Source organism: Panthera pardus, unplaced genomic scaffold (assembly GCF_024362965.1).
Source record: "Panthera pardus isolate Hobbes unplaced genomic scaffold, ASM2436296v1 HiC_scaffold_21, whole genome shotgun sequence".
Lineage (NCBI taxonomy): Eukaryota > Metazoa > Chordata > Mammalia > Carnivora > Felidae > Panthera > Panthera pardus.
The window spans coordinates 65,276,412-65,301,978 of record NW_026526777.1 but is presented as its reverse complement, the minus strand read 5'-3'; the positions used below and the strand labels follow the sequence as shown (position 1 = coordinate 65,301,978).

Below are 25,567 nucleotides of genomic sequence, written 5' to 3'. Positions count from 1 at the left end.
TTTACTTTTGACAGAGAGAGAGAGAGAGAGAGCACGAGCGCGAGAGGGCAGACAGAGAGGAAGACACAAAATCCAAAGCAGGCTCCAGGCTCTGAGCTGTCAGCACAGAGCCTGATGTGGGGCTCAAAGCCACAAACTGAGAGATCGTGATCTGAGACAAAGCCGGACGTTTAAACGACTGAGCCACTCAGGCACCCCTGGGATGAGATTTTAAAACTTCGAGTGATTATTTAATCGCAGTTCATCAAAAGGACTATTAGAAGCAAACCGAAATTTCACAAAGCAACCGGAAAGTGAGATGGTGAAAAGCCAAGGTATACACCACTCTTGAAACAAATATGCGTTTTTATTGTGAAATACATTGCGAAATATTACAGAAAAAAGGACACACAAGAATATAACAGCCATACATCCAATACCAAGATTTAACCTTTTGCCACATTTGCTTCCGATTTTTTCGCTAACAATAAAACACGGCAGAAACAGCTGAAGTCCCGCTCTCCATCCCTTCCGCCTCTGTCTTCAGATGCAACCACCATTCTGAGGGTAATATTTCTCGTTCCCATGCACAGCATTGTATTCACACACCACAGATGCTGCTGTTCTTTTGTATATTTAACATTTACGTATGTTATCAGGTTTGCTTCTTTTTGTAATTTTTGTGACGCAACATTCGTTGTTGAAATTGATCCAAGCTGTCCACGTGGTCTAGGTCATCACTCATTTCATTCACGTGTGTGGACTATGCAAGAACAGACCCATTTTTTACAATTATGGATCCAACAATCCCATTCCTCTTTAATACTGTGTTTTCCCATCGCACAAACACAGGCCCACTGACCTGCGCAGTTTCTCCAAAGCTCTTTGAGTCGTTTCAAGCTTTCTCAGATAATAATTGTTTAGGGAAACTGTCCCTGCAATCTCTCTGTATTGCTCACCCTTTTTACTACCCTTTTGACTACCTGATGAAATGTATTGTGAAATCTTGTATCAACTTATCTTCAAAAATAGCATTAAATACAAAGAAGTAGAAATAATATTCACGGTACCTCCAATCTTCTTAGGAAAAGTTATCTCTAATCCATCACAAAAAGATTCTTATTACCTACTTCTTATTGAATTTTAGACAAGCTCTAATACACTCAAAGTTCCTGCCAACTGCTTAAGAAACTCAAGTCTCCTTATCAGTGAAACAGATGAACACTGGGTGTTGTGTGCCTCAGAGACTCATGCTGAGCTGGGATGGAAACACCAAAAAGGAGACTCGGTGCATTAGCAAGAGGACACCCGGGGGGCCGCTGGACTACAAAAAGTTTGCCCAAAGACTACGAAAACAAGAAAATATTAGGAAAAATCCCCTACAGAAGAAGCAGGAATAAAATAAACACAGAATAGTCTCAAATACCAATAATGTCACTCTGCAAAGGCACAGAAACATAGGAATGACACAGATGGGTGTGGTTGGGAAGCGGGACGACCAGCACTTTTATTCCAGGATTGGACCCTTGTCATCTTGGCGCACCGAATTCTCCAGGATCAGACCACTCTGGAGTTGGTTAGAATGGAGTGTTAAAAACATATATAACTTGATCTGATCTTAAACACCTTTCAAAATTCATTCATGATTTTTCATTTGTTACTCTTAACACTCTTGGGGCTTAAGTGAAACAGGCATGAGGAAAATAAATAAAAAGAGGGTGGCACATAAAAAAACAATGATAGTAATCAAAACCATGATACTGGCACAAAAACAAACACAGAGATCAATAGGACAGGATAGAGAGACAGGAATATACAATGGAGAAAAGACAGTCTTTTCAATAAATTCCATTCAGAAAACTAGACAGCTACATGCAAAAAAGATGAAACTGGGCCACTTTCTTACACTCTACACTAAAACAAACAAACAAACAAAAAAACAAAACAAAACAAAAACACCTCAAAATGGATCTAAATGTAAGATCTGAAACCATAAAACTCCCAGAGGAAAACATGCAGTAATCTCTTGGACATTGCCCTTAACATTCTTCTAGATATGTCTCCTCTGGCAAGGAAAACAAAAGTTTATTCTTATTAACTACTGGGACTACACCAAAATAAGAAGCTTTTGCATGGTGAAGGAAACCATCAACAAAACAGAAAGGCAACATACCAAATGGGAGAAGATATTTGCAAATGATATATCCTATGAGGGATTAGTATCCAAAATACATAAAGAACTTATATAGCTCAACACCACAAAAAAAAAAAAAAAAGATAATCCACTTAAAACAGGCAGAGGACCTGAATAGACACTTTTCCCAAAGACATCCAGATGGCCAACAGACACATGAAAAGGTGTCCAACATCACTTATCATCAGGGACATGCAAATCAAAACCACGATGAGATATCACCTCACACCTGTCATAATAGTTAGTCTCAAAATGACAAAACAATGACAAGTGTTGGCAAAGAAGTGGATAAAAGAGAACCCTCATGCACTGTTGGTAGGAATGTAAATTGGTGCAACCTCTGTGGAAAACAGTAATGGAGGTTCCTCAAAAAATTAAAAACAGAAATGCCATATGATCCAGCAATTTCACTACTGGGTATCTATCCAAAGAAAACAAAGATACTAATTCAAAAAGATATATGCATCTCCATATTTATTGCAGCATTACTTATAATAGCCAAGATACAGAAGCAGCCCAAGTGTCCATCAATGGATGAATGGATAGAGAAGATGTCTCACACACACACACACACACACACACACACACACACACACACGAACATTTCTTAGCCACAAAAAAGAATGAAATCTTGCCATTTGCAACAACATGGATGGACCTGGAGGGTATTATGCCAAGTGAGGTGAGTCAGACAGAGAAAGATAAACACCATACGATTTCACTTATATGTGGAATCTAAAAAGCAAAACAAATGAACAACCAACAAAACACAAACAGATTCTTAAATGCAGAGAACAAACTGCTGGTTGCCAGAGGGAGGTGGGGAGGGAGGGTGGATAAAACAGGAAGGAGATTAAGACGTACAAAGAGATGAAAGGTATAGCACTGGGAATATAGTCAGTAATATTACAATAACGTAAAAAAAAAAAAATTCAATGATACAGCCAGCAACTGACTCTACTGACTTGTAGTATATACCTTTATTCTGTTAGACTCAAAAATGAAAGAAAACTGATTACAAAAGAACTAGATTTGTTTGTGATTCAGATTTGAATGACATTCAAATTAAATTCATCAGCTACATGGAAAAATTAATTAGCTTCTTTACTTTAAAGGCATTCCTTGTGGAATGTTATTTTTTACTATACTAGCTTCATTCCGGCCAACTTAAATTTATTCTATGAAGACTACTCTGATGACTTTTGTTTGTTTCCAAAAACCAAATCCATACTGGTGTGTAATTTACCTTTTTTTTTTTTTTTTAATTTCTGAACACCAGAAAGTAAAAATAGTCAAAAGACAGATGGCATACAGTTCACACTCTATGGCTAGGATCTTTAATATATATAAAAAAAAAAAAATTCAATAAAAAAATGGGAAAGGACATGAACTGCCAGTTCAAGCAAAAGGAAATACAAACCATTTTTAGACATACAGAGAGAGGTCCATAATTAGAGAAATGAAAATTAACACTGAGTTTCTATCCTTTATGTATCACATTAGCAAAAATCCTAAAGTCTGATGATTAAACTTTGTCTAAGAGAGAGTAAGGAAACAGGCATACTCATAAAATAAAGTGAAAAAGGGGCACCTGAGTGGCTCAGTCAGTTAAGTGTCCGACCGGCTCAGGTCATGATCTCGCAGTTCATGAGTTTGAGCCCTGCGTCAGGCCCTGTGCTGACAGCTAGGAACCTGGAGCCTGCTTCGGATTCTGTCTCTCTCTCTCTGCCCCTCCCCTGCTATTACTCTGTCTCTCTCTCTCAAGAATAAATAAACATTAAAAAAAGTTTTAAATAAAGTGAAAGAATACATTGTCAATATAGCAACAGCTAGCAAAAATATTCATGCACTTTAATATATTTTCAAGAATTTAACTAAAGAAAAATTCTCACTTTTGCAAAATAACATGCAAAGTAAGCTATTCTCCATAACAAGAGTCTGAGGATGCCTGGCTGGCTCAGTCAGTGAAGTGTCCAACTCTTGATTTTGGCTCAGATCATGATTTCACAATTCATGAGTTTGAGCCCTGCATCAGACTCCATGCTGACAGTGAGAAGCCTGCTTGGGATTCTCTCTCTCTCTCTGCTCCTCCCCTGATCATGTGCATGCACATATGCTGTCTCTCTCTCTCTCTCTCTCTGCGTCTCTCTCTCTCTCTCTCTCATTAAAAATAAATAAACACGCTTAAAAAAAAATAACAAGAGCCTGGAAACAACCCAAATAACCACTGATAGGAAATTAATTCAGTATACTATGGTTCATCCATACAACGAAATGAGGAAGCTCTTACGTACTAATAAGAATAATCACAAAGATATGATAAGTGAAAAAAGCAAAGTACAGAACAGTTTTAGTCTCTCACCACTTACATTAAAAATACACATCCTGCGACGCCGGGGGCTCAGTCGGTTAAGCTTCCGACTCTTGTTTGGCTCAAGTCATGATCTCATGGTTCATGGGTTCAAGCCCCACATTGAGCTCTGGGCTCTGTGCTGACAGCATGGAGCCTGTTTGGGATTCTCTCTCTCCCTCTCTCTTTGCCCCTCCCCCATTGGCTTGCTCTCTCTCTCTCAAAATAAGCAAACATTTAAAAAAAAATACACATCCTATAACTCAACATCAAAAAAAACACAAACAAAAACAGTACGATTTAAAAATGGGCAAAGGGCTTAAATGGATATTTCTCCAGAGAAGAGGTACAAATAACCAATGAGCACAAGAAGATATGCTCAACATCATTAATCATTAGGAAAATGCAAATCCAAATCACAAGATACCACTTTAGACCCATTGTGATAAAAAGGAAAAACAGAATAACAAATGTTGGCAAGGACATAGAGAACTTGGAACCCTTGTGCTTTGCTGGTAGAAATGTAAAATGATGCAGCTGTTGTGGAAATCGGTGTGGTGGTTTCCTAAAATATTAAACATAGAATTACTACATCATCTAGCAACTCTCCTGCTGGGTGTTCATCCAAAAGAACTGAAAGCAGGGACTTGAACAAATATTTGTTCAGCGATGTTCATAGCAACATTGAGCGAAAAAGCCAAAAGGTGGAAACAACCCAAATGTCTATGAACAGAGGAATGGATAACTAAAACGTGGTGTATACGCACAGGAGAGTATTATTCAGCCTTAAAAAGGTTATGAAATTTGGGGCGCCTGGGTGGCTCAGTCGGTTGAGCATCCGACTTCAGCTCAGGTCATGATCTCGCAGTCTGTGGGTTCAAGCCCCACGTCGGGCTCTGTGCGGACAACTCAGAGCCTGGAGCCTGCTTCTGATTCTGTGTCTCCCTCTCTCTCTGCTCCTCCCCCTCTCATGCTCTGTCTCTCTCACTCTCAAAAAATGAATAAATGTTAAAAAAATGTTTAAATAAAAAAAAAACGTGATGAAATTCTGACACATGTCACAAGGATAAACCTCAAAGATGGTATGCTAGAAGAAATAAACCAGACACAAAAGGGCAAATGTTGTATGACTTTGCTTATATGGCATCCCAAGAACAGTCAAGCTCATAGAGACAGAAAGTAGATGAGTGGCCGCCGGGAGCTAGCGAGAGGGGGAGTGCGGAGTTATTGTTTCAAGGGGTACAGAGTTCCAGTTTGAGAAGATAAGGTTCTGGAGATGCGTGGCAGGCATGTGAATGTACTTAAAGCCAATAAATTGTACTTAAAAATGGTTAAAATGTTAAATTTCATGTTATGTACACTTACCACATTAAAACACATACACACACACACACACACACACGTATTTGCATGGACTGACTCTGGAAAAAAACTTGTAACAATCTTGCTTTAATAAGAGGAACTGGGGCACCTGGGTGGCTCAGTGGGTTGAGCGTCTGGCTCTGGATTTCAGCTCAGGTCATGATCTCACGGTTGACTTCCAGCCCTTCCTCAGGCTCCGCACTGATGGTGCAGAGCCTGCTTGGGATTCTCTCTCTCTCTTCCTGTCTCTCTGTCCCCTGCTCCCCCTGCTCACTCTCTCTCAAAATAGTTAAATAAACTTTAAAAATAAAATAAAACATGGGGCACTTGGGTGGCTCAGTCGGCTGAGCATCTGACTTCGGCTCAGGTCACAATCTCACCGTTTGTGGTTTGGGCCCCGCGTTGGGCTCTGTGCTGATGGCTCGGAGCCTGGAGCCTGCTTCCGATTCTGTGTCTCCCTCTTTCTCTGCCCCTCCCCTGCTCACACTCTGTCTCACTCTCTCTCTCTCTCTCTCAAAAATAAATAAACATTAAAAAAACTTTTTTTAATAAAATAAAACAAAATAAATAAAAAGAGGAACTGGTTAGCCGGAGTTTGAGGTAGAAAGACGTGCCTGTACTATTCTTTGTACCTTTTGAATTTTATCCCTTGTCTGTATCTCATCTATACAAAAATTTGGTTCTCAATCAGTCTTACTGATTGAAATCTGAACACAGAACAGGAAATGTACTTAAGTCACAATGTATCACGCTCTATGTTTTATATGAGGCAAAATTAAAATGGTCCCAATTAATGATATTAAAAATCTGCCTCAATGGTTTTCAAGGTGCCAACTTTCAAAAACTAATTAATCAGGAAAATGAACTTCAGAACTTAAAAACTCAACACACAATGCACAGAAATAAGTAAAACAATTCTTATGAGAGGTTTGTTATGTATAATCGCTAATCCAGAGCAAACAGAGGAAAAACTGCTTTAAATTATTTACTTCAATAATACAAAGTATAATACTACTAATTATATTGTCCTAAAGTATAATACTACTACTAAAGTTACTACTAATAATATAATACTATTAATAATAGCTAGTTTGTTCTGAGCTAATATCGTTCTAAGAGCTTTAAAAAATGACCACTGACAACATTGGTTCTCAAATTTTTTGGTTTCAAAATGTGTTCTGCATTCTTAAAAATTATAGAGATCCCCAGAGAGCTTTTCCTTATATGAGTTATATTTATCTCTATTACCATATTAGAAATTAAACCTCAAAAAATTTAGGGGTGCCTGGGGAGCTCAGTCAGTTAGGCATCCAGCTCTTGATTTCAGCTCAGGTCGTGATCTCACGGTTCGTGAGATCAAGCCCCGCAACGGGCTCTGCACTGACAGCATGGAGCCTGCTTAGGATTCTCTCTCTCCCTCTCTCTCTGCCCCTCCCCTGCACATGCTCTCTCTCAAAATAAATAACTTAAAAAATATTTTAAATATTCACTTAAAAATCTTGTTTACTTTTTTGTTGTATTTTAATAATTTAAAAAAAATTTAATGTTTATTTATTTTTGAAAGAGAGAGGGAGACAGAGCGTGAGCAGGGGAGAGGCACAGAGAGAGGGAGACACAGCATCCGAAGCAGCCTCCAGACTCCGAGCCGTCAGCACAGAGCCCGACTCGGGGCTCGAACTCACGAACCGTGAGATCATGAGCTGAGCTGAATGAAGTCAGATGCTTAACCGACTGAGCCACCCAGGCGCCCTTAGAAATCTTTCTTAAATATTTTAAAATATTCATTTAGAAATAATGATAAATAAATCCATTGCAAGTGTATGTAATTTTATGAAAAATAAGTGCATTTTCCAAACAAGAACAAACTGAGTTAGGAGAACGGCACCGTTTTCCATGTTTGCAAATCTCCCTGCTGTCGGGCTTCACAGAAGACAGCTGGATTCTCATATCTGGTTCTGCATTCAATCTGTTGCAATATCACACATCATGTAGCTTTTCAAAACCTCCAACATATACTTGTGAAAAATTGAGAATGAAAATAGCAAATACTGTCTTAAAGTTACTACAAAGATAGTTAAGACCTCCCAGACCCCTGAAAGGATCCTTCCTCTGAGGCCAAAGTGAATAGAGAGAATAAGTAAGTTCCTCAGTCACAGGACTGGCAGTGGAGCCCCGGCAGTCTGATTCCGGACCTGGGGTTGCCCCTCGGACCGGGAGGAAAGCAGCAGAGGCCCATTTCATGATGTTTTACACGGCGGTACAATTTCAAATTCAATCTCTCAATTCGTGCAAAGCAGAGGTGAGGACAAAGGAGAGTAATTGCCCCAAAACTCATCCTAAGGGGGCCCAGGGCTGCCCTACCAAGGAAATGGCACCATACTTACACTGTAGGAGAGACACAGCTAAGTGTCCTGGGAGCCTCTCCAGCAAGAGCTCTCTCCCGCCCAAACCGAGCCCTTAGCTACATCTCTGGACTCTCTGTCAGATGCTTCCCTACGCTATTCTTTACATAGCCTTCTGCCTTCAATTCTTTTCTCCCCCAGTTTTATTGAGGAACAATGGACAGATGTCACTGTGTAAGCGTAAGGCCTGCAGCATGACGGTCCGAGTTACGTACGTTGGGACACGGTGACCACGACAGGTCCAACCTACATCCGTCCTCTTATGCAGACGCAATACAAAGAAAAGAACAGAAAAGGAAAGAAAAGGCCTCCTTGTGATGGGAACTCAGGATTGACGTTCCTCACCTCTTCCCTACAGACCACCCAGCAGCGTTAGCTGTACTCATCCTGTGATGCATCACACCCCGGTGCTTACCACGTAACTAGAGGTTTGCACCTCTCAACCAGCTTCCTCCAGCTCCCCTCCCCCATCCCCGTGTCCAGTAACCACTGGTCCAGTAACTAGTGTCCTGGTCTCCTTTCCTGAGTTTGTTTTTTTATTTGTTCGCATTTTAGATCCCACCTATACGTGAAATCACACGGTCTTTGTCTTTCCCTGACTTACCTCATGAGCATAATTCCCTCAGGATTCAATGATGCCGTCACCAACAGCAGGATTTCCTCATTTTTATGGCCGAATAATATTCTATTGTATTTCTATACCGCAACTTCTTTATCCCTCCATCCATCGATGAACACTTAGGTTGTTTCCATGTCTTGTTGTGTTGTTTTTTTTTTTTAATTCTTTTTTTGTAATTGTTTAATGTTGGTTTTTTTTTAAATTTTTTTTACATTTGTTTACTTTTGAGAGACAGAGAAACAGAGCACACGTGGAGAAGGGCAGAGAGGGAAGGAGACAGAATCCAAAGCAGACCCAAGGCTCTGAGCTGCCAGCACAGAGCCCGACGCGGGGCTCGATCTCACAGACCGCGAGATCATGACCTGAGCCGAAATCAGATGCTTAACCAACTCAGCCACCCAGGTACCCCAATGTTGGTTTTTTTTTTATTTATTTATTTTGAGAGAGAGAGAGAGCACAGGGGAGGGGCAGAGAAAGAGGGGCAGAGACAGACAATCCCAAGCAGACTCCGTGCATCAGCACTGAGCCCAACGCAGGGCTCAAACTCACAAACCATGAGATCATGACCTGAGCCGAAATCAAGAGTCTGACACTTAACCGACTGAGCCACCCAGGCACCTCTTTTTTCAATTCTTAATTAAAATGTTGCAAACGAAGAGCAGCAAAGAGACTAGTTCGATCAGATATTAAAACATATATTAAATTTCCAGCAATTAGGACCGGATTGACCTAGTGGAAGACAGAAAGATAAAGCAGGAGATCAGAATACACAGCCCAAATCAGACCCAATTATAGAAAAGGCAGTATGTTGTAAAGTAGGTGTAACAATACAGGTTTAGCAATTTGGAAAAGAAACAAAAGTCTGTGTTTAGACTTCATTTTTAATCACATGCCAACCTAAATTCTAGCTAGATTAACCTTTTAAACAGAGAGCCCTCTGAGGTGAAAGGGAGGACAGCTCACGTTCATCACTGCGTTCCCAGAGCCTGGGCTGGGGCCGCTGCTCGGCTGCCCAAACAGAAGGAGCTAATTTGAGTTCCTGCTCGGCTGCTGGCCACTTGTGCCCTCCTGGGCAAGTCACTTAGCTTCTCTGTCTTATAAAGCGTGGATGGGAGTGACAGGAACTGCAGAAGAACAGAAGGGGACGCCTGGGGGCTCAGTCAGTTGAGCATCTGACTCCAGCTCAGGTCATGATCTCGCGGTTTGTGGGTTCGAGCCCCGCGTCGGGCTCTGTGCTGACAGCTCGGAGCCTGGAGCCTGTTTCAGATTCTGTGTCTCCCTCTCTCTGCCTCTTCCCCACTCATGCTCGCTCTCTCTCTCTTTCTCTCTCTCTCAAAAATAAATAAAAACATTAAAAAGAATGTAAAAAAAAGCAAATGAACAGAAGGAATAAAGATTAGAAAGCCACATTCATCCCTGTTGCTACTATTCGAATATGCTTAGCATTAATGCTTCACTGTGTGAAACAATGTCCGTTTGCTCAGGAGCCTTCTTCATGTAATAAAGTAGACAATTTAGGTTGTAAAAATAGACACTCTCCCTCGGGGCCTCGGGAAAAATCTTAAATTTTGAATGACAAAAAGATAAACATCCCAGAAGCATGTTTGTTTCTCTTCAACGAGCCCTTGTACCAGAAAAAGGGCCCGCATCATTGCTCTACGAGATTTGGCAGATTTTCTTGAACAAACTGTTTACCTTCTCTTTGTCTCCAGAAACTAGAGATGCCGACTTTTTTTTTTTTAACGTTTATTCATTTTTTGAAAGACAGAGACAGAGGGTGAGCAGGGGAGGGGAGCAGAGTGTGAGCAGAGAGAGGGAGACACAGAATCCAAAGCAGGCTCCAGGCTCCGAGCTGTCAGCACAGAGCCCAACGCGGGGCTCGAACTCACAAACCGCGAGATCATGACCTGAGCCGAAGTCGGACGCTCAACCGACTGAGCCACCCAGGCGCCCCTACAGATGCCAACTCTTGCCACACAAATAAAAAGACTGAGATGAGGGAAGGTCCCCGAAGCCCCCCACACCCAACAACAGGTCACCTGTCAGACACAAGCCTCAAGCAAATGCTGGTTTCTCTTCTCTGCTCCCCTGGTCTTCCTCTGGCTCTCCCTGACCTCTCTAACACTACCTCTGTCCCCTGCCCCCTGGGGAACCTTCCAGCCTCAGCAAGAGGTCTGAGGCGAAGGCAAGAGCCATCCTTGGATTGAGTCGTTCATGCCACATGCTCCCCACCTCATCCCAAACCCTGTCACCGGCACGACTGCCCCACCGGATGTCTTCCTCCTATGATATACCCACCCTGAGGATAAAGTGCCCCCCACAAGTGGCACCCGTGTGGCCCGCGCTGTGGCCAGAGCATCTGAAGCCCAGCACGTGAGCCACACACATCCTCGGCAACAGCTGGGCCAAGGCTCACACAAGGCCGACTGCGCTGGTGGTTCTGGAACGGAATTCCCAACCTTATCTATCGCCTGCTTCAAGGCCCAGAAACACGGTGGAGGGAGAAACTCAACTTTATAAAGTAATGAACGGCACCGCCCCTTCTCAGTCTCCTCTCCTACAGTCACACCTGTGCCTTCAGGGATGAAGACACTATACAATACACACAGTTACAATGTGTGGCCAACAAAATAAAATCGCATGCAGTGGTTCCGCCGGTGTGGCTCCTTTAAAGCACTGAGTCCCCTGACTAGCCCCTCTGTCACTTCCCACTGCTTCGCTGGCCTCTGTGTCCTCGCTTCTGAGTTTCGAGACTGTGATCCCCCCACATGTTCCTCGTTCGGCTCGGTCTCCTGGAAGGAAGGTCCGTGGCCTCTCTGGGATGTCCGTGGCCTGGATCCCACAGCCTCTGCTGTTCTCGTGGACAGTCTCTTCTGCCTTTTTGTTTTGCTTTGTTTCCTTTCTGGTCTCAAACTATTGTCTCCTGTCCTCCATTCCCGATCTAGCAGTATTCATGTCTCTCTCTCCTCTTTGTATGTTCTTCTGTTCGGGTTCTTTTTGTTACTTGACTTGGGGAGCATATCACTGTTCAAGCATTATTAATCTTTCTTTGTAATTTCTGGCTCGATCACACAAAACCTATTTATTTTTTTATTTAAAATTTTTTAATGTTTATTCATTTTTGAGAGACAGAGAGAGACAGAGCACGAGCGGAAAAGGGGCAGAGAGAGAGGGAGACACAGAATCCGAAGCAGGTGCCAGGCTCCGAGCTGTCAGCACAGAGCCTGACGTGGGGCTCAAACCCACGAACTGTGAGCTCATGACCTGAGCCGAAGTCGGACACTCAACCGACTGAGCCACCCAGGCGCCCCACAAAACCTACTTATTTTAAAAGCAAATTCCAGGGGCACCTGGGTGGCTCAGTCGGTTAAGCGTCCGACTTCGGCTCAGGTCATGATCTCACGGTCTGTGGGTTCGAGCCCTGCATCAGGCTCTGTGCTGACAGCTCAGAGCCTGGAGCCTGTTTCAGATTCTGTGTCTCCTTCTCTCTGTGACCCTCCCCCGTTCATGCTCTGTCTCTGTCTCAAAAATAAATAAATGTTAAAAAAAAATTAAAAAAAAATAATAAAAGCAAATTCCGTTCACTCGACTCAACCAATAGTTACCGAGCGCCAACTATGTGCCCAGCAATCATGCTACAGCAGGGGTCACCTCACTCACAGAATTTACAGTCCGGAGGTTGCAGCGGGCAATGTGGATATTCTTTTCACCAGGTTATAAAGAACAGGAAACAGTATTGATCCAAAGCACTAGCTAGTAGAGGGCTTCCACAGAGCACAGGGAAATAAACACTTTTAAACAGCAGAAGAAATCCAAGACCTGGAAAAAGACAAGACCCCTCTTCTATTTTAGGAGTTGTGTCCGTCATTTAGAATCAGAACAAAGAAGACACGTCCAAACCTCACATCCACCGTATTATTCGCCTCGTGGTCAAACACTTCAAAGGCGTCTTTGATTTTTTTGTGGAACTCTGCTACGGTTATGTCTGCAAAAGACAAAGTAAATAAAAATTGTTTTAATTACGCTCCCTTTGGATTCCGAACAGAAATTTCAGCCGCTCAGCTAGAACTTCTCAATAAGGAAGAGCACGCGCAACTCTCCTCATCTTAACGCACCAGTTAGCGTGCTTACCTCCCTCTAGAGGAGTCAGGGAACGGACGGACTCTCGTTTCCCGAGGCACGAGACACACACGGTGTATTATCGGAGTACCTATGCCTCTCGAGTACACAGCCTCACGGGGTTTACACGTGTACAGGGTCATGGGGCCACCGCAATCGACACACAGGAAGCTTCCAACACGGCGTATCTTCTGTCCCGAGTTGTCTGGGCAGAGAGTCCCAGCCGAAGAGGCAGAAGGAACCCAGCACTAGATACTGATTGTAGGTCACCGGCATGCCCACCTGCCCTGCTTTATCCTGTGCCTGAGGAGGGCGGAAGCCGGGGGCTGGGAAGGCCTGCAAAGGCCACATGTGATACTCTCTCAAAGAGCTTCCAAACGAGTTTTGAGACTAAGAATTACTTCTCTGGAACAATTAGGAAGTCATTTATTCGGTAAGTATTTATTGAGGCTCTACTATGTGCTGGACACGACTGTCAGTGCTAAGGTTACAGCTAGGAGCAGAATGGACAGAAGTCCCTACCTCATGGAGCTATGCGTACTGGAGGAGATACAGAAGCTCACACATACACTGTAGGTCAAATGGGCCTGGAAAACATAAAGCAGGGAAGGCCTATGAAGAGTGCTGGCTGTGTGGGTGGGGGAGGATGGGGGGTGTGGGGGGAAGGCCTCCTTAGTGATGAGGGGGAAGAGGCAGCCTTGTGAATATCCACAGGAGGAGTTTTTAGGCAAAGAGAACAGCAGAGGCAGAAGGGTAGGAAATAAGGTCAGAAGGTGTGCATTCGGGGATTTGGGGGCAGAAGACGGGTTCTATACCTGCATGCTGCTTTAAGGATTTTGTTTTTTACTTTAAATGAGATGATGAATCACTGGAGGCTTCTAAGCAGTGCTGTGACATAGCCTGGCTTATATTCACTTCAGCTACGATGTTAAGAATATACTGGAAAGGGGTGCCTGGGTGGCCCAGTCGGTTAAGCATCTGACTTCAGCTCAGGTCATGATCTCACAGTTCATAGGTTCAAGCCCCACATCAGGCTCTGTGCTGACAGCTCAGAGCCTGGAGCCTGCTTCGGATTCTGTGTCTCCTTCTCTCTGTGCCCCTCCCCTGCTCACACTCTGTCTCTCAAAAATAAATCAATGTTAAAAAAAAATAATAATAATAATAATAAAAGAATATACTGGAAAAGGACACCTGGGTGGCTCAGTCGGTCAAGCGTCTGATTCTTGGTTTCAGCTCAGGTCATGATCTCACCGTTTGTAGGTTTGAGTCCTGCATTGGGCTATGTGCTGACAGTGTAGAACCTGCCTGGGATTCTCTCTGTCCCTCTCTCTCTGCCCTTCCCCGATCACTCTCTCTCTCAAAATAAATAAATTAATTAAAAAAAATTTTTTTAATGTTTATTCATTTTTGAGAGACAGAGACAGAGCATGAACGGGGGAGGGGCAGAGAGAGGAGACACAGAATCCCAAGCAGGCTCCAGGCTCCGAGCTGTCAGCACAGAGCCCGATGCGGGGTTCGAAGTCACGAACCATGAGATCTTGATCGGACGCTTAACCAACTGAGCCACCCAGACTCCCCTTAAAGGATGTCCTGGAAAGGGACAAGGGTGGAAAGAGAGACTACTTAGGAGGTTATTGCAATATTCTAGAGGGAGACTGATGGTGGCAGGGATAAAAATGGAAGCAGTTGGAGACGGTGAGAAATGACAGGATTCTGGATATATTCTAAAGGGCACAGCAAACAAGACTCGCTGATAGGTTTGGTGTTAGGTGCAGAGAAAAAGATAAGAATTAAGGTTGACTCCAACGTGTCTGGCTGAGTGGAAGCCTAAAGGGGGAAAATGCAGTGAAGTCTCAAATTTTATTTTTTAGATACTAAGTAAAACTAGGACACCTAGAAAGGGAGAGATTGATTTTATATAATTATTTTAATTATAAATAGAATACCATCAAATTATAGAAAATGGGGGGAAGGGGGGATTTACTCATATTCCCTTTACCCTAACATAACCACGAATCACTTTGCTAGATTTTCATCCAATCTTTCTTCGCACACAACCTTTAGTATATTGTATTTCATACACTATCCTTTCGCTCAACGAAAACTTACTGAATACAACACTACGTACCAGGTTTGCGTCAGATGCCGTATCCACATTTATAAACAGCAAGGTATCCACCAAAGTTCAGAGGGGTTGCTCTCTCCCACACTCTAATTGCTAGTACTCCTTAGTTAAGAACCGTAACTCTTAATTCCTTCACTTAAATGCTATACCTTTCCAGGCTACAACATAACCTACCTAACCTTCCATTTTTAACAGTACCAAAGGAATATGCCACAACTTACTGATATTAATTTTTCTTTATTACAAAAAAACATGGCAGTGAGCCACATTTGCTAACTTCACAAGCAAAAAACAAAAAAATGTCATCTGATTATTTAAATTTACTCTCCTTTGATCACAAGCGGACCTGCTGTGAACGATCGGTTCTTGTTGTCTGCTCACTCCTCTAGGATCTCCCGTTTTTTCTTGGCAATTTTTGTAGGTGCTCTTTAAATAATGAAGACTTAACCTTGTGTCATAATTACTGCAAAAAAAATTCCAGGTCAGTTGTTTGCATTTGTTTTTCTAAAATAGAACGAGCTTCACATCCTTGCTGACCATCCATAGCATACCAGATTATTGGAAGAAAAAAAAGATACGGAAGAAAGTTTAGATTAGGTAAAAATCACTTTGAATCCTACCATGTGGGGTTAGCTACTCTCTTGTTGTCCTCTAATCTAACTTTCACTCAACAATAAATTGTGAGCATCCTGCATTTCAAAAATATGTTTATTACGTTATCATTTCTAGTGACTGCTTGGTATACCATTATAGAGATTTATCATAATTTATTTAACCAACCCTCTAAGTGTAGGCATTTCGGCCGTTTCCAATTTTCCATTGTTACAGTTATTCTTTGGTGAATGGTTTTGTCCATTTCATCTTTGTGAGTCTGTCTTATTATCTCACTGAAATACAGTGGGTTGCAACAGCTGAATTTGTGTGGGACATTGGGAAGGGTCTAATTAGTCATAATAATGTCTTGGGAAAGTCTCACTGGTTGTAACACTGCCAGTGCAGAAAACCGATGTCTGCTTTCTAAGTTTAAGGTCATGTTATTAATTTTTTTAAGTTCTTATTCAAATTCCAGTTAGTTAACGTACAGTGTAATATAGTTTCAGGCGTACAATTTAGTGATTCGGCACTTGCATACATCACCCCATGGTCATCACAACAGGTGATGACTTAATCCCCATCACTTATTTCACCCATCCCCCGCCCACTTCCTTCTGGGGACCATCAATTTGTTCTCTATAGCTAAGAGTCTGTTTCTTGGTTTGCCTCTCTTTTTTCTCCCTTTGCTCCTTTGTTTTGTTTCTTGAATTCCACATATGAATGAAATCATAGGGTATTTGTCTTTCTCTGACTTATTTCACTTAGCATAGAACTCTCTAGCTCCATCCATGTCATTGCAAATGGCAAGATTTCATTCTTTTTATGTCTGAGTAAATTCCATTGTATAGATATACCACATCTTCCTTATCCATTCCCCAGTCAATGGACACTGGGGCTGTTTCCATAATTTGGCTGTTATAGGTAATACTGCTATTAATCAGAGTACATGTATCCCTTTGAATTAGTATTTTTGTATTCTTCGGGTAAATATCTATCAGTGCGATTGCTCGATCGTAGCGCAGTTCTGGTTTTAACTTTCTGAGAAACCTCCATGTTTCCCACAGTGGTTGCACCAGTTTGCATTCCCATCAACAGTCCAGAGGGTTCCCCTTTCTCCACATCCTCTCCAACACCTGCTGTTTCTTGGGTTGTTGATTTTAGCCATTCTGACAGGTGTAAGGTGATACCTCATTGAACTTCTGGCTTGTATTTCCCTGGTGATGAGTGATGTGCAGCATCATTTCAAGTGCCTGTTGGCCATCTGCGTGTCTTCTTCGGAGAAATGTCTGTTCATGTTTTTTGTCCATTTTTAATTGGATTATTCATTTTTTGAGTGTTGAATTTTATAAGTTCTTTATATTTTTGAGGTACTAACCCTTTATCAGCTATGTCATTTGCAAATATCTTCTCCCATTCCACAGGTTGCTTTTAGTTTTGTTGATTGTTTCTTTTGCTGTGCAGAAGCTTCTTCTCTTGACAATAGTTCATTTTTGCTTTTGTTTCCCTTGCCTTAAGAGGTGTATTTAGAAGAAGTTGCTATGGCCAATGTCAAAGAGGCTACTAAATGTGTTCTCCTCTAAAATGTTTATGATTTCAGGTCTCCCATTTAGGTCTTTCATGCATTTTGAATTTATTTGTGTGTATGGTGTAAGAAGGTGGTCCAGTTTCATTCTTTTGCATGCTCCTTTCCAGTTTTCCCAACATTTGTTGAAGGAGACTGTCGTTTTCCCATTGGATATTCTCTTGCTTTGTCGAAGATTAATTGACCATAAAGTTGCGGGGTTGTTTCTGGGTTTTCTACTCTGTTTCATGTGTCTGTTTCTGTCCCAGTACCATACTGTTTGGATGACTACAGCTTTGTAACACAGCTTGAAGTTTGGATTTGTGACGCCTCCAGCTTTGTTTTGCTTTTTCAAGGTTGGTCTGGCTATTTGGGGGCTTTTGTGGTTCCATAAAAAACCACATTGTAGCCATATTTGTTCTTCCATGAGCATGGAATGTCTCTCCATTCCTTTGCGTCCTCTTCAATTTCTTTCATCAATGTTTTGTAGTTTTTGGAGTCCGGGTCTCACCTCTTTGGTTAGGATTTATTCCTAGGTATCTTATTGGTTTTGGTGCAATTGTAAATGGGCCTCCTTTCTTCATTTCTCTTTCTGCTATTTCATTATTGGTTTATAGAAATGCCACTGATTTCCGTACATTGATTTTGTAGCCTGCAAATCTGCTGAATTCAGCTACCAGTTCCAGGAGTTTTTTCATGCAGTCTGTAGGGTTTTCTATATCGAGTACCATGTCATCTGCAAATAGTGAAAGTTTGACTTCTTTCTTGCTGATTTAGATGCCTTCTATTTCTTTTGTTGTCTGATCACAGTGGCTAGGTCTTCCAGCACTATGTTAAATAACAGCAGTGAAAGTGGACACCCCTGTCTTGTCCCTGACTCTAGAGGAAAAGTGCTCAGTTTTTCCCCATTGGGGATGATATTAGCTTTGAGTTCTTCATAGACAGCCTTTATGATGTTGAGTCATGTTCCTTCTAAACCTACTATTGAGTGTTTTTATCATGACATTAACTTTAAGGTCACTGAAAAATTATATTATCTTTTATTCTTAGGTAGTCACAGCAGATGAGTTTTCTTTTTCTACTTTAAAGTTTTGAAACTTATCCTCTGAGGAGCTTCCTGGTTGGTGCATATATGGAGGTCCTGGGAGAGAGGCCAATCCGGGGAGGGCACGGAAGCACCACACACTTGCCCTCATACCTCACCCTATGCCCCTCCTATCTGGCTGGTCCTGGGTTGGAAACTCGGGAGGAATATTGGAGGTTCAGTCCAACTCTTGACTGGAGTTGTGAATACTTCCCACAACGCGGACAATGTGCCCTTCTCCAGACTTTGCCTGATGAGCTCTGCAAGACAGAGAAGCCCCCACAGGCAGCCTATCTCAACGCCAGACAGACACTTCTATTGTGATATCTGGTCTTATAGTGTACTGCTGTCACATCCCTAAGCCAAGTATAAATGATTTTCGTACTATCCAAACATTCTTTGTTGGGGAATTATTCTAACTTTTAATCAATGTCTAAATAAAGGATATATGCACCCCAGTGTGTATGCAAGACAATAATGGGTGTGAAGAAAACTTATAATAATTACAATGGGAAGGGGAGGGGAGGGGAGGGGAGCGGAGGGGAGGGGAGGGGAGGGGAGGGGAGGGGAGGGGAGGGGAGGAACTTATTATCCTTTGAAAGGACCAAGAAGGAGGGAGAAAATCACCTTGTTCTGGAGATTTGATGAATACTCAATTCAATTTTTTTCTACAATTTAAAAATACATTTTACGCTTTCATACATATGACATTTATTTTGACTTGATTCAAAGTGACAGACTAGCTTCTAATCTTAGTTTAGTAATTTCTAATTTTCTAAGCATTTGATTTATTTCCTCCTACTTCACAATGTGATCTAGTGTCCTATGTGATGGAGACTACCTCTATTGACTGTGTATTCTACTGACTCTATTCTGATTTGTATGTCTAGTCTTATGCAATTAGCATACTAATTTATTTATTGCCACTGTATCGGTCTTCTTTTTAGGAATGTTCATTGATATGTTCACCAGTTTATTCTTCCAAAAGAAATTTAGAAATTCAAATAAAGTTTAGAAAGGCCAAATAAATACCACTGGGAGTTGTATTGCAATGAAGCTACACAGTGAGAAAGAATGAAGATTTTTAAGTATGTAGTTTTCACATCTAAGCGATATATATTAGTTATACATCCCTTTTCTATCTCTAAATTAAATATTGCACATTATAGTTTTCCTCCTATAAGTCATATACAATTCTCCAAGAAGACTATGCCTGAGTATTTTTATGGGTTTTGAAGATTTCAAGTGAGAATTTTTTTTTTATTTATTTATTTGGAGAGGGAGAGTGTGAGCAGGGGAGGGGAAGAGAGAGAGGGAGAGAGAGAATCCTAAGCAGACTCTGCACTGTCAGGCAGAGTCTCATGCAGGGGTTGATCCCAGGAACTGGAAGAAAATGACCTGAGCCGAAATCAAGAGTCGGATGCTTAACAGTCTGAGCCACCCAGGCGCCCCACGCGGGAATCATTTTTTAAAACCCTGTAATTTTGGGGAGTTGAGGTAAATGTTGAGTGTCTTATTGCTGCTACTTATGTTATATGCATCTATTTCCTGAAACTTTTATTAATTATAATCGCTTTCCAGTTGGTTATATTTTCTGATCTTACATTTTGTCTCTTCTTTCTAAAATTTATACTTTTTAGTTCCTCTTCATGACTTATCGCACTAAGCAGCTACCAAAACAACTTCAGTGCATCAAGTGGTAGTGATGATTTTTGGTTTTTAAAAAATTATGTTTTTAAGTTTACTTATTTTTGAGAGAGAGAGAGACAGAGAGAGAGGGCACACGCGGGCACGTGCAAGTGGGGGAGGGGCAGAGAGGGAGGGAGACAGAGAATCCCAAGCAGGCTCTGTGCTGACAACAGACAGCCCCATGTGGGGCTTGAACCCACAAACGGTGAGATCATGACCTGAGCCGAAGTCAGATGTTTAACCGACTGAGCCACCCAGCCGCCCCGAAGCAATATTATTATTTAATAGATTCGAGCACTAGTCTTTGACCAGCAAAGTTCATGCTGACTTGTGTCCTGAAACAGGAGTTACCTACAGCTGAAGGCAGCATTCCTCGATTTCTCTAAGTTTACATATAAACAACAGGCACTGGGGCACCTGGGGGCTCAGTCAGTTAAGCGCCTGACCCTTGATTTCCACCCAGGTCACGATCTCATGGTTCGGAAGATCGAGCCCCGCGTTGGGGTCGGCACTGAGAGCGTGGAGCCTGCGTAGGATTCTGTCTCTCTCCCTCTCTCTCTGCCCCGGCCTCACTCACTCTCTCTCTCAAAATACATAAACTGAAAAAAAAAGAAAAGGGGGTACTAACTTTAACACCTTCTTTTCAATATTTTCTAAATTTTCTGCAGCGCACTTTTTCACACCCATTCCTCAAGATGCTTCTCAATAAATGACTTCAGTGATCAATATTTCCGGGAACCTTTGAGTACTACAGTCTCCTCTTGGAAATACGTGATGCGTGTTACTATATTAAAGTCTTTAGGATGTTCTACAGCAAAGAAACCTGTTCACCTTAACGCAGCGTTTTCCAAAAGTACCTGATCACGTAATCTCCTTTCTCCAATCATCACCTGTCGGGAATAATTAATGCCTGAATTGAACTCTGGGACTTCCCTAACTCAGGAATCCTCACCTACGGGCCACTGGCAACATGTGAACGGATAACAGTCACCAAAAATACTGATCCTCTCGTCCTTCACTGTGGCCAGATGAGGCCGGCAGCTGAGCACATCTTTCTATTCCAGGGCTTCCCAAAGGAGGTTCAGGGGAGCACAGGAGCTGATGGCATGTCCCTTCCCACGGGTGGCAAGCACAACAAATGCCAGCAGACACCCACTGCCCCACATCACCAAGGAGGTGATCTACCACATGGGCTCTCATTTCAGAAACCATATACCGGGGGTGCCTGGGTGGCTCAGTCGGTTAAGCGTCTGACTTCGGCTCAGGTCGTGATCTCACCATTTGTGGGTTCCAGCCCGGCGTCGGGCTCTGTGCTGACAGCTCGGAGCCCGGAGCCTGCTTCGGATTCTGGGTCTCCCTCTCTCTCTCTCTGCCCCTCCCCCGCTTGCACTCTCTCTCTCTCTCTCTCAAAAAAAAACAAACATTTAAAAAAATTTAAAAAAAAAACTATATACCAAATACATCCCTGCCTACCATGGACGAAGCACAAGGAGTTGCTGGAGAAGTCCATGTTCCCGATGTCCAAGGAGCATCGTGTGCAACCTAATCTGTGATCCACTGGGACTGAGGGGATTCATGGGTCTAGGTAACAGCCCCAGATCCCTACCTTCCCATAAATTGTCTACTTCTGCCCCTCTGCAGCCGATGTGTCCTTCTAGCAGTCTGCTACATGGTTCTAACAACACATGCATGTTACAAAAATTATGTCTTCACCATTATTTTGAAATAATTGATACAAGCATGCTCAAATGGATTAAAAGCAATTTGCATTATTTAAAAAAATTGTCTAAATTATATCTGCCAATTAAAGGATACATTTTTAGATTATACAAATATAATTTCAACTGTTAGAATATTTTTTAATTTTTTTAACATTATTATTGAGAAACAGAGAAAGACAGAGCCTGAGCAGGGGAGGGGCAGAGAGAGGGGGAGACACAGAATCGGAAGCAGGCTCCAGGCTCTGAGCTGTCAGTACAGAGCCCGACGCGGGGCTCAAACCCACAATCCACAAGATCACGACCTGAGCCGAAGTTGGATGCTTAACCGACTGAGCCACCCAGGTGTCCCCAGCTGTTAGAATTTTTTAATGGTTGAGAAAGATGCTTTTACATTTTTTCTCATTGGTGGTAAACTATCAAAAATTGAAGCATAAAATCTGATATTCAAAAGTATTCTGGAGGGCAGGTGTCTGGCTGGCTCAGTTGGCATGGAGCTCTCAATCTCAGGGTCCTGAATTCAAGCCCCACTTTGGGTGTAGAGCTTACTTTAAAAAAAATAAAAATAAAGAAATAAAAAGTATTCTGGGAAGCAAGCTGAAGTTCTTCATTAAAATTTTTAAATATACAGGGCGTCTGGGTGGCTCAGTTGGTTGAGCATCCGACTTCGGCTCAGGTCATGATCTCCCGGTCTGTGAGTTCGAGCCCTGCGTCGGGCTCTGTACTAACAGCTCAGAGCCTGGAGCCTGCTTCCGATTCTGTGTCTCCCCCTCTCTCTGCCCCTCCACCACTCGTGCTCTGTCTCTCTCAAAAAGTAAATAAACATTTAAAAAAATTTTTAATAGAATTTTTAAATATATTTGGAACATTTATATATATAAATTCATCATTTACAAATTTCCTAATACTCTGTGTTTCATTTTCTTATAAAAATAATACAGGAAAGGCAATGATTTTTTTTTCACTAGGCCCCATGCTCATCAGGCCTCAAATTTCCCCTAGCTGTTTACCCCAGTAACCTATACAAATATTATATTCCATGCTCATGTTTGTAAGTGTTAAAGGCTGGGAATCACTCCCCTAAGGTAAATCACCTAAGTCCTTTGAGAGTGTGTCGCTCATTCTCCTGGTCAACTATCTCAGGGATTTAAGGAATATTAGCAATATTTTCTCCCCTTGCTGCTTACAGCCCCTTGCTCCTAGCCCGTCATGTTTTGTCCAACTCCTTTGATTAAGAAAAATGTCAAACATACAGAGAAGGTGCAAGCTTAGGGTGGGGGTGGGGGATGGGTGAAACAGGTGATGGGGATTCAGGAGGGCACTTGTGATGAGCATCAGGTGATAGATCACTATGCTGTACACCTGAAACTAACATTACACTGTATTTTAACTAACTGGAATTAAAATAAAAACTTTAAAGGAAAGAAAAGCTGAGAGCTCAGCACCGTAAGCAACTCTATACCCGCCACGTGCGTTGAACGATGGCTAATATTTTTCCATGTGTGGCTTCCTCCTTCTGTCCCTGTCCCTAAATACATTGAGACATGACAGTACCTCATCCCCAAATGCTTCAGCATGCATTTCCTAAAAATAAGGACAACTCTCCCACATAACCCCCATGTAATTGTGACATTCTTAAAAAGGAGCAAGAATTCACTAAAATCATCTAACAGCTATTTCAATTTTCAGATCTCTCCAGCTGTATCATCATTGCCACTTAGTTTTTCCAACCCAAACTCTAGTCAAAGTTTGTGTGCTCCATTTGTTCTTATTTATTTATTTATTTATTTTGGCCTCTTCTAAACTGAAACAGTCCCCCATCCTTCCTCAGTCTCCTCTCCCTCCCGCCATGAAACCAGCTTGGTGAAGAGACCAAGCATCGCAGTGTCTTACAAAGCGCCCTACATCCCGGCGTGGCCTGGGAGCGTCCTTGCTTCATCCTGTTAAAAACTCCTACTCCATTAAGTTTTTTGTTCCTTCAGGACATGTCACCTACTCCTCCTCCTTCTCGTTGCTGCCTTCTGTTGATTCTCTGATCACTGTCCTTCACTTTTTTGTTAGTTTTATTTATTTAAGTAATCTCTACACCTCATGTGGGCTTGAACCCACGACCCCAAGATCAAGAGTGGCATGCTCCCTCCGACTGAGCCAGCCAGGTGCCCCTGATCACTGTCTTTCCAATTTCACCCCCCAGCCAGTTCAGAGGGCCCCATATTCACAGTCCTATCTGATCGTCAGCACCCTTTGATTGTACGTAGGAAACACTTCTGAAATCTGTCTCTCCTCTTCCATTCCCACTGCCACTGCTTAAGTGCAGACCCTCATCATTTCTGGCCTCGATTAATACAGGATTAATATTTGCTGTCTTTTTGCCTGCAGTCTCCTTTCCCCCTCTTCCCATTCCAACCTTCAAGCCACAGTCCTTGCTAGGATGATCTTTCTAAAATAAAAATTTGCTCACATGACTCTAAAATCTTTCAATGATTCCTGGGGTCTTAAAAAAAAACAAACCATTCAGACTCCCTTAATCAAGCCCACAAAATCCTTTATGAACTGGGCCCCACCTATCTCAAAAATGTCATTTTGTAACACTTTCCTGTACAGATCTCCCATCTCGGAAATCTTTGTGGTTTCCCAATCATTATGCTTTTCCATAGCACCATTGTGCTTGATAGTCCTTCTGTGTGGAACAGTCCTCTCCTTTTTCCTGGCTGACTCTACTCATCATTCAAGGCAGTTTAAGAATAACACACTTTTTGAAGGCTAACCTCATCCTCTTTTTCAGTTAGATGTAATTAGGTAGCATCGACGGGCATATCTATCATATTATTACATCGAGCTCTATGGTAGTTATTTATTTATTTATTTATTTATTTAGCTTATTTATTTGTTTCTTTTCCATACTTGTAAACACCTTCAGAATAACTTTGACAGTCAAACAACTTAAACATACTAGAAGCTCAATAAATGCTTCCTAAACAGTTAATAATTAGATAGGAGATCATTCATATCTCATATGGATATGGACATTCCAGAGTTTCCTTTTTTGGTGTTTTGTTGGGTATTATTAACAGAGTTATATTTATTTCCTTCCTATAATGAAACTGGGTGATGCTTAGTGGTTTTCTACATTATAGAACAATTTGTGTCATAAGAGAATTGTCTGTTTGCTAAGAAATTGGCAAGGAAAGGATTAAGGTACTTAGGAAAATGAGAGACAGTAAAATGTAGTGGTTAACAAGTTCATTAACATATTAAAAGGATTACACATCATGACCAAATGGGATTTATTCCAGGAGTGCCAGACTGGTTCAACATATAAAAATCAATCAAAGTTATACACCACATCATTGCAGTAATTCCACTATTGGGTATTACCCAAAGAAAACAAAGACACTAATTCAACACAAGTTCCGTCAATAGATGGATGGATAAAGATTATACACACACACACATACACACACATATATATGTATATATTTAATATATATCCACGTGATACATATATATAATATATGTAGACACACACATAGTGGAATATTACTCAGCCATAAAAAAGGATGAGATCTTGCCATATGCAACAACATGGACGGACCTAGAAGGTATCATGCTAAGTGAAGTAAGTCAGACAGAGAAAGACAAATACCATGCGATTTCACTTATATGTGGACTCTAAAAAACAAAACAAAACAAACAAACAAAAAGTAGAATTAGACCTATAAATACAGAGAGCAAACTGATGGTTGCCGGGGGAGGAGAGGGATGGGTAAA

At 41.9% G+C, this 25,567-nt stretch overlaps 1 protein-coding gene across 1 annotated transcript in view; it reads right to left on the bottom strand.

The window, feature by feature from the left end:
- The window catches only part of EFCAB2 (EF-hand calcium binding domain 2), a 130,342-nt gene that overhangs the window by 55,594 nt on the left and 49,181 nt on the right, over positions 1-25,567 (bottom strand). The window contains exon 2 of the mRNA XM_053909411.1: positions 12,807-12,891. Within this exon, the coding sequence (XP_053765386.1) occupies positions 12,807-12,891 (85 nt within the window). The remainder of the gene's footprint in view (positions 1-12,806; positions 12,892-25,567) is intronic.